The 10,644-nt window shown below is 41.6% G+C and overlaps 1 protein-coding gene across 1 annotated transcript in view; it reads left to right on the top strand.

Annotated features, from left to right (window-relative positions):
- The first annotated feature begins 6,812 nt into the window (after positions 1–6,812).
- Positions 6,813–10,644, top strand: part of LOC115477877 (uroplakin-2-like) — a 52,985-nt gene continuing 49,153 nt past the window's right edge. Inside the window, exons 1-2 of the mRNA XM_030214997.1 lie at positions 6,813–6,885; positions 8,706–8,849. Coding sequence (XP_030070857.1) covers positions 8,750–8,849 — 100 coding nt within the window. The 5' untranslated portion in view covers positions 6,813–6,885; positions 8,706–8,749. The remainder of the gene's footprint in view (positions 6,886–8,705; positions 8,850–10,644) is intronic.

Raw genomic sequence — 10,644 nt, 5'->3', positions numbered from 1 at the left:
CATCCACTAGGTTCCTGGAGTCCTGACACCACTGAGAATCTAGAGTCCACTGGGCAGTTCCCATGTGAAGATGTGTTAAGTGAGTGATATGCCCGGTGGAGGCTATGTGGCCTAGTAACCTCAACATCTGCTGAGCTGTGACCTGCTGGCTGGCTTGAACTTGAGTGGCGAGTGCAAGGAGTGGAGGAGTGGCCTAGTGGTTAGGGTGGTGGACTTTGGTCCTGGGGAACTGAGGAACTGAGTTTGATTCCCACTTCAGGCACAGGCAGCTCCTTGTGACTCTGGGCAAGTCACTTAACCCTCCATTGCCCCATGTAAGCCGCATTGAGCCTGCCATGAGTGGGAAAGTGCGGGGTACAAATGTAACAAAAAAACAAAAACAAACTAGAGCGTCTGCCCTCAGCACAGAGAGAAAGGCTTACACCTGCTGTGTGTCTAGCAGGGCAGATGTGACTTTGGGTAGTTTAAAATGAACACTAGTATCTCTAGCACCCGGATAATCCTCCACATGGACTCCTGAGCACCATCCCTCGATGTGCTTTTCACCAGCCAATCATACAGGTAGGAAAACACATGGACTCACAGTCTGCATAGCAACACTGCGACTATTGCTAGACACTTGGTGAAAACCCTGGGAGGTGACGTGAGGCAATACATGGTAATATGGCCATACGAGGTACTATAGCAGTATGCGGCACTGGAAGTGATGTGTTCCCACCTGAAATCTGAAATGCTTCCTGTGGCCTAGAAGTATTTTTGTCTAGGAATTGGTTCAGGACCCTTAGGTCTATGATGAGGTGCATCCGTGAGAGTCTGTGCATCGCTATACTCTGAGCACACATTCTGGATGCCACACCTAAAGTATTGTAAGTGCCCTTAGCCAGAAACTTACGACACTCCTGCTGCCTGGCCAGCTGGCAAAGAGATATGGCCTGCTCCAGTGGGAGAGAATATGCCAAATCAGTCATACTATGCACTAAGTTCCACAAGTAGTGCCAAATAGAGGCTCGTATAGAGCTAGTATGACTGTGTATGGGAGATGAACAGAGGCCTGATACATTTTCCACTCAGTGAAGTCCAGAGTTCTAGCTTCTTTGCCCACAGGCACCAAAGCAAAGTCTCTGGAACTTCTGACTCATTTGAGCGTGGATTCTACCACCAAGGAATGATGAGGCAACTGTGGCCTATCAACCCAGGGGAACTCTGGATCCGATATATGGTATTTATCGTCTTAGGGAGGACAGGGACCGACAGAGGGGACTCCCAGGTCTTTACCTGAACATCATGCAACATCTTGTGAAGCAGGATTGTAACAGCCTCTCTAGTAGAGTCATAGTCCAGGACCTCGAATATCTCAGCCCTGGACTTGTCCTCCCTCTCCAAATAAATTGGGATGGCAGCTGCCATGTTCCTGACAAAAGCTAGGAAGGAGAGGCTCTCAAGTGGAGACCTTCATTTTTCCTCTGGTGGGGAGTCAGATAGGATACCATAGGACTGAGAAGTACCCATGAGTGCTCCGTATAGGTGTCAGAAAAGAACTCCTCATGGGAGGGCTGAGACCAAGCCTGTTTCAAGTGTGAGGAACTTGATCCTTTCCTGGAGCGGTGTTGAGATGCAGGCTCCACCTTCAACTCTGGCAAAGCTTTCTCCATCAATGTCGAGGGGGTACCCACATGGGTGACTGTTGACACCAGTACCGCGTGCAGCACTGGTGTCGACCTCATCATAGGCTGAGGGCACTGCAAATCAGCAGGTAGTGGCATGGCTGGAGCAAGCACCCCTTGATGCCAATGCACTCTGCTGTAATATGCCCACTAATTGCTCCTGGAGCATGGCCCAGATGCACACATCTAGGGCCGACATCAGGAACGGCTGGGGCACTGGTTCAGAGACAGGCAGCTGAACTGCCAGTGTCAACTCAATTACCTGGTCCTGGCTGCATAGAGACCCCAGCATGGAGACCCTTCCAGTGCCAATGCTTCTTGAGGACTGGATTCCTTAGTGCCCTGGTGCTCCCAGCACCATGCATCGAGGAGGATCAATGCTTGTGCTTCTTGGCCTTCACCCGATGCCAAGCATTGACATCCTTTGGTGCTGATGAGGACGATGCTGAATCCTCACTCCTTCTCGGTGTCAGGTCCAATTTTGACATGTCCCAGGGGCCTGCACAGCGGATAATGTCAAGTTAAATGGAGACTTGCTCAATGGATGTCCATTCCCAGTGTCATGGGTCTAGCAGCCATGGGGACCAATGCACTCAATGCTGGTGCAACCGTTAATGTTGATGCCAATGTCAATAATTCGGACCTGGCTCCAAAAGAATTTTTCTCTCTGAATCTCTCTGGACAGCCGTGTCCTTTTCTGCATATGCAGACAAAGAAGACACCTGGAAGGGCTATATTCTGGCCCCAAACACTGGATATACCAGGAATGGGTGTGAGTTCCAGAGATGGTCTGATTGCACAGCACTTGAAGCCACTGGGAACCTTCGATGGCATGGCCAAATCAAATTACTCGATGATAGTAAAAAGGGGTAAATCGCCAAGAAAAAAAGGAGGGGAAAAATCCCGACTGACGCTCAGGCCTAAGTGGGCCTTGTGAGTATAGGAAAAACAATAAAACTTTAAAAGTACAAAGATTATAGGAGGGGGGAAGGAAAAACTCCAGAAAAAGGAAAAAAAATCTGGGCAAAAAATACCCAAAAGGAAGACAGAACACAAGCTCAAAAAGCGGCAACATACCAAGCGCTGTGAGGAACCACAAACAGCATGTTATCTCCTCACAGCGGATGAAGAGAGACGACTGGTCCTGTGCTCTCATGGCAGGCAGGAAGGCACTCACACATGTGCAGTGGAGGATGCTGGCATGTGCTCTTAAAGCTGTTATATGCTGTAAAAGTGTTCCTCACCAGTTGACGTGATTGATGTCACCCATATGTGGGTATGACATGGCCTGCTTATCTGTGGAGAAATCATTCATCAGTTTTTTTGCACGACAAGTGCTTTTGCTAGTTGGCTGTCCTGGTGGAATCAAATGTTTCTGTGACTTAGGAGTCAAGGGGGTAATTCTCTATAGATTGCCTAAAGTTAAACACCAGTAGGATGTACGCTAAGCACAAATTCTATATCGGCAATTGTTCACACAATTGTTATTATAGAATACTAGCACAAATCCACAGTTAGGCACCTAACTTTAGGTGCAAGCAGTTACACTAGCTCAATGGCTGGTGTAAATGCAAGTGCTTAACTTCTGGCAGTTAGGAACGTAACAACTAGTATTCTATAACTGGTGCACACAAGTGCTGGGCTCACCCCTGAAACGCCTATGCCCTTCCCAGGATCATACCCCTTACAGTTGGGTGCTAGGGATTTTTTGTGTGCACAGTTTATAGAATACTGACTTAAGGCAGTTACACATGCCAGTTAACACCAATTATAACCAATATCTGGTTGTTAATGAAAATTGGCAGCTAATTATTGTATTAAATTATGCACATAACTGACAACATTTCATAACTTGGGCATTCAACTTTGCAAGCTAAGCATAAAATTGTGCATGCAAGTTTATAGAATTAGGGGTCAAAAGTACAGAAAAAGCACAAAAATAGATACAAGACAAGCCAGGGGAGGATTGAGAGAGTAGTAGAGGAAGTAAATCAAATAAACATGTAATTTTGATTTTTTTTCCCCATCAGGGGTATTTTTTCTTCAATTATTTTTTATTGATTTTGTAAACAGAGAAGATGACAAACCAAAACAGTATTAGACAAATAAACAGTAAATATTTTCAAATGTATTACATATAAAAAAAAACAAGTATACAGAAATTCAAATATATCCGAGAGAGATCAATTTTCAATTTCGATATAATTTTCAAATGGTGCCCAGTTCTTTTTAAAGCTGGAAAGTTGATGGGATTTGAAGGCTACAGTTTCTTTATACTTATTAATAGTGCAAAGATGACTCCACCATTCATGAAAGTTTAGTTGTGAAGAGTTTTTCCAGTGTAGGACAATCAGATGTGTTGCAAATGCCATCATGGTGTTAAGTTTATAATGTTCTTTTTGAAGCAAACGATTTGGCGATGAAGATTGTAGAATTATAATATCATAAAATGGGATTGTAGGAGATGAATAGAATTTTATTGGTGTTTATCAGTTTAAACATAAATCAGAAGTCCCACTTTATAAAATATATTTACTTGCTTAAATAAAGCTTTCTATTCTTTGGATAGTTTTTGACTATCATGTTTTTGTCTTTAATGTTATTGTATGATTGTATTGAGGGAAAAACATTCTTTACCTTTGGAACAGGTCAGAATCCAGTTTCTTTCATAAAAATTCCCAATAAGGCTTCCTTTTCTTTTCTAGATGCATAATGCATATAGGCAGTACTATATCTTGCAAACTAACTATACTACAGCAATACATTTTTTAAAAACGTGGAGGGGCATAATCAAACGGGGCACCCAAGTTTTCCTGGGGCCGTCCTCGCAGGATGGCTCCATGAAGGGGCGGGGAAACCCGAATTATTGAAACAAGATGGGCGGCCATCTTTCGTTTCGATAATACGGTCGTGGACGCCCAACAGTCCGTCGTATTATGCCATCTGGATTACTGTAATAGAGTGTATGCTGGATGTAAACAGCAATTAATTAAGAGACTGCAGACAGCCCAAAATACAGCGGCCAGATTGGTTTGTGGAAAGTCCAAGTTTGATAGCGCCACGCCCCTCCGAAAGACACTACATTGGCTCCCTGTCAAACATCGTATCACCTTTAAACTCTGTTCTCTAGTTCACCAAATCCTATACGGTGAAGTTCCTGGCTATATGATTGATCTCATCAACCTACCGCTTCGGAATACGTTCCGACTCTCCCGTTCATATCTTACCCTTCATTATCCAAACTGCAATGGCATCAAGTACAAGTCTACGTATGCTACCTCCTTCTCTTTCATTAGCACTCAGCTTTGGAATTCTTTGCTGAGGACCATAAAAACCATCACAGATCATCTAACTTTCCGGAAATCTCTGAAGACCATGTTGTTCAGAAGTGCTTATCCCACGGCCTCTTCTAGTGTCTCCACTGCTGGAAGCGCATCAAGCTAGAGACATTTGGATACATCCCCCTTCCCTCAAAGTTTCCCTTCACCTTCTGTCCATTCCTACTCTTCCCTATTATCCTTTGTAGGTCTCCTGCTGTATTAGCTTCGTTTTACTGCATTGGCGTCTGCCTCTGCGGTGCATTGTAAGCCACATTGAGCCTGACACTGTTGGGAAACTGTGGGGTACAAATGAGATAATAAATAAAAAATCTCAACATTAAGGTCATCCTTAGAGATGGTCGTCTCCGGTTTTCAGCGATAATGGAAACCGAGGATGCCCATCTCAGAAATGACCAAATCCAAGCCCTTTGGTTGTGGGAGGAGCCAGCATTCGTAGTGCACTGGTCCCCCTGACATGCCAGGACACCAACTGGGCACTCTAGGGGGCACTGCAGTGGACTTCACAAATTGCTTCCAGGTGCATAGCTCCCTTACCTTGTGTGCTGAGCCCCCCCAACCCCCCCAAAAAAAAAACTCACTCCCCACAACTGTACACTACTACCATAGCCCTAAGGGGTAAAGGGGGCACTTAGATGTGGGTGTGGTGAGTTTTGAAGGGCTCACATTTGCCACCACAAGTGTAATAGGTAGGGAGGGATGGGCGTGGGCCCGCGGGCCTGAAGTGCACTACACCCACTAAAACTGCTCCAGGGACCTTCATACTGCTGTCATAGAGCTGGGTATGACATTTGAGGCTGGAAAAAAAATTAAGTTTTTTTTTTAATAGGGTGGGAGGGGGTTGGTGACCACTGGGGGAATAAGGGGATGTCATCTCCGATTCCTTCCGGTGGTCATCTGGTCAGTTCGGGCACCTTTTCATGGCTTGGTTGCAAGAAAAATGGACCAAGTAAAGTCGGCCAAGTGCTCGTCATAGACGCCCTTCTTTTTTCCATTATCGGCCGAATACTTTGTTATGCACAAGTGCCACATTTAGGCGTGCCTAATTACGCCACCCAGGGGCGTGCCTAAATGTAGGTGTGTTGAAGCCAACTATAAGATCATTTACATGCGCAAGGTTCATATACAGTAGGCTCACACATAAGTTGGGCATCTAAATTGTGACACCCAGTTACAGAATTTATTCCCAAATGTCATCCAGCTACTACAGAGAATATGCTGTAAACAAAATTCCTAAGAGTAACTATTTGATCTGGTGTTCTAGGCAGAAACTCAGGATTTTCTTGAGTACCTAAGTAGAGAGGTGTGGTAGCCGTGTTAGTCCACTCTTAAGGTTATCAATAGAAATCAAACAAAATAAAACATGGAAAAGAAAATAAGATGATACCTTTTTTATTGGACATAACTTAATACATTTCTTGATTAGCTTTCGAAGGTTGTCCTTCTTCTTCAGATCGGAAATAAGCAATATCTGCTACCACATTTGCTTATTTCTGATCTGACGAAGAAGGGTAACCTTCGAAAGCTAATCAAGAAATGTATTAAGTTATGTCCAATAAAAAAGGTATCATCTTATTTTCTTTTCCATGTTTTATTTTGTTTGATTTCTATTGAGTACCTAACAAATGTGTCCTAAACAGAAATGCTTAAGTTCTGCCATCAGCTATACATAGAAAACTGAGACTGCCCCTCATTATTTGCCACAAACCCCTCCCACTTCTTAAGAGCAGAAAGCCACCTGGCAAAACAGTGTTTCTCCTCAGTTTTACCAACTAGCTAACAGCACTACACATGCCCCATCATGTGGCTGATCTTCCTGATCTACTTTGTTAATGTTTTCCAAACAGGATGGGCTGTCCCCTTTTCCTCTCTAAACAAAACTGGTAAGTAATATGCCTTTATTTCCACCTATGGAGATTATGTCAGTATTTAATTTTTAATTTGATTTTAATATTACAAAGAAACCTAACTTATTGTATTGTATTACCATAGAAACAGATTAAAGTATGTATGGCTGAATATTAAACTAGCTGTCCTTTTTTATAGTTTTGAACAGCATGCTAAGACAGTTCATTTCAGACAGATGCAACCATGAGACTGTGTAATGCTGATTATGTGTGTGTGTGGGGGGGTCATACAAGGATTTATTTTTCATTATGTTAAGTGCCATTTGTACATCAAAGAATCATTTAAGGTGCATCATTATTTTGTCAAATATGTACCAGTATGCCATTTGCCTCTGATATTTAAAAATGTTTCAAAATTTGAATTCTATGTACAATAGTTGATATGACAAACCCAAATTCTGTATAACATATACAGTGTTGCCCAGGGCCAGAGAAATGTTCATGATAATACTGATGCAATGCAACTAATAATAATTGTGTATTATATTATTAATATCCTTTTGACATGCTGTGTACATAAAATTTCAATTATTATGAGGTAGGGATGCCTTTTTGCTGCCCATATTAAAATATTTGCTCTCCTGTGGCATTTATAGATTTGCACAGGGGAAACATTCTACAGGAGTATCCTAATGGTTAGTGCAGTGTGCTGAGAACCTGGGAACTGGGTTTGACCCATTGCAAGTCACTTAACCCTCCATTGCCCCAGGTGCAAAAAACTTTGTGAGCCCAAAAGAGACAGAGAAAATACCTGAATATAATAAATGTAAACCACTTTGGCTGTATTACAGAAAGGAGGTATTTCAAATCCATGAACCTTTGTCATTACAATGCACTGGCTCCCAATCTGGGGTAAGATTTGGTACTGTAGTTCTAGTATCCATATTAGTCTTAGAGAAAACTGGAATCTTAGGAAATTGTGATAAGTATGTTGGTTATTTAAAATGTATGTTCTCTGGCAATCAAATAGGTCTCAGCTTGAATAGGAGTTATTAAAGCATGCATCTGATAATGTTGACTGGTCCTTAAAAGCTTGTGCCTCAATAAATCAGTTACTGTATAAAGTGCTATCAGCTTTTTTGCTCCCACAGACTTACACTGCTACCCCTCTGGAAGTTTTCATCCTTATTTGTGTTAAAACCATTAAGGATCTGTGTATAATACCTATAAAGCAAGGTTGCATTCCTCTCATATGCTATACCATTTTCTTTTCATATCACATTTAGAAAGCAGTATCACTGCAAACTTTGCAAACATCCTGTGCTTTGAAAATGAATCTAAGTAGAATGAGAATTAAAACTCATAACAACAATTATAAGTAGAATATTAATACTAATAATAATGTAAAGATTTTAAAGAATGCTTTCATGAGTTTCTCACTGTTCAGATAAAGGTTCTAATTTATTACTTATGTAATATTGTATATCTAAAAATTAATCTTGATTTCCAATAAAAGGGCCCTGTTTACTAAGGTGCACTAGTGTTTTTAGTGCATACTAAAAATTAGCATGCGCTGTGTAGACGCCCATAGGAATATTATGGGCATCTACATGGTTAGCGTGCGCTAAAAACACTAACATGCCTCTAGTGCGGCTTAGTGAACAGGGCCCAGACGTCTTTTTTGTGGGTGAGATTTCATCAACAATGTGGAAAAATGTTTAAAAATCATACTGTTAAGTTTTATGGTCTGCTGCTTGTTTGGATGTCAGCAGTCTGAGTCACATGATCTAATGAAAGATCACCTGTGATGATTTGGCTTAAAAGAAAGCATTAACTTTATTGCTCTTATTTCCCAGCATTTCAGTTCTTTCCAATTGATAACAACATTTTGGGAAAGGTAATGGGCAGTTCTTTCATTGTTAATATTCCAAGCTGCCTTGCTGGCACAGGGTACAAAGCCACCACAATCAAAGTAGCGCTCACAAGTATTAATCAACCAGGTATGGATGTTCTGATTTTTGTTTAGTTCTTTACTGATATGAATGTAACCTAAATTGAACATGTGCTGTCAGAATCATTATTTAGAATCAGTGGCTGCCACAGGGAAGTAGAGAAATTATTTATTTATGTTTATATTTAAAATTAAATAAATAACCATGAATCAATTTAAATATATTGATAGAATGGAATAGGCCACTTGGCATCTTCCAGCATATAAAGCCCTTCTTCAAGTGTACTAGATAAATCAGTACCATAAAATATGGCCTCCCAAGGCCTCTCAAACCTGTTGTGACAAGGGAGTTGGGATTTTAGGATAGGAAAATGCAGGGCTTTATTTATTTATTTACCAACTTTTTGAAGGAATTCATTCAAGTTGGTGTACAGCAAGAATAAGTCAAACATAAGCAATAGACAATTACAGCAGTAAAAACTTCAAACAATACAAAGTATGGCAAAGTATGCTACATTTCAATGTCAGCACAGTACACAATAGAACATTTTAATAGACAGCATAGGGTGTAAGCAAAGATAGAACATATAGATAGATAAGTAACAGGAGTAAGAAAATAAGAGACTAGTTAAAGAGAGTTGCAAATGAGGTCAGAAAGGTGCTTGAACATTATATTGGCTAGGGTAGGAATGGATAAACATCTCCTGCTATAATATGTGCAGCCAGTGTCAATTTATTTCTTCCAGACTTTCACCTGCTTCCTGAAGTAGAGATAGTCTTGTGTTAAAAGCCTTTCATGGAGTGCATTGCAGAGTGTGGGGGCTACTCCGGAGCTTGCAGGTGTCACATCTTGTGATGTCCTTTGGAGAGGGTGTGGTTAGGGAAACTCCTTGGGAGGATCTTAGTGACCTTGAAGGTGTGTAGAGGGTGATCCTGTTCTTCAAGTACTCTGGGCCATTTCCTTTAATGGCCTTGAAGGTCAAGCAGAGAGTTTTACATTTGGTTCTGTATTGTACTGGTAGCCAGTGAAGTTTATGCAAAAATGGTGTGATGTGGTCACGTCACTTACAACCTTCTATTAGTCTCGCTGCAGCATTCTGAATCAATTGGAGCTGGTGCAAACTTGTTTGTAGCTAGACCGGTGTAGAGTGCATTACAATAATCCAGTCTTGATGTTATCATGGTATACACAACTGAGACAAGGCAGCGTAGTTATCGCAAGTGATAGAAGCTGCTCTTGAAGGATGCTTGGATTTGGGGGATCAGAGTAAGCGCTGAATCGAGCTGTATTCCAAGGTTCCTGACTTGTGATATGAGGGGGAGTTCATATTTCCCAAAAGAGATTTTGATGTCAGATATGTCCCCACTAATGTTAGGGACCCATTCTTGAGGAATGACTTCCAGAGCAACAGAGGTTTTCTTCTCCAGCCCCCTCCCTTTCAGGCAGCTTATGGAGAAGAGGAGAGGAAGGGGTGAACCTAGAATAGGGCAGAGAACAATCTCTCTACTCCTCAATCCATCCCTATTCTCTTGTTGCTCCTGGCTTTCCTGCCCCCTCCTCCAGCTCCACAGTTTCATAGTTCTATTTTCTTTTTTGCCTTTAAATTAAGCCCTGACCAGATGAGTATGCATGGAATAAATTTGCATATATATTTGACTTTTCTTATGCATATTCGTTGTGGCTATTCTGAAAATCCAGCTGGCTGTAGGGTCACTAGGACAGTGTTTTTTTTGTTTGTTTTTTAAACTCTTTATTAAGCATTGAAAAGACAATACAACAGCAGGTAAAAAAAACATAAGAGTAAACGCAAAATGCCATTCAAGATAAACACAACCAGAGTCGG

Source organism: Microcaecilia unicolor, chromosome 9 (assembly GCF_901765095.1).
Source record: "Microcaecilia unicolor chromosome 9, aMicUni1.1, whole genome shotgun sequence".
NCBI classification, from domain to species: domain Eukaryota; kingdom Metazoa; phylum Chordata; class Amphibia; order Gymnophiona; family Siphonopidae; genus Microcaecilia; species Microcaecilia unicolor.
This window is presented reverse-complemented; position numbering and strand designations above follow the sequence as displayed.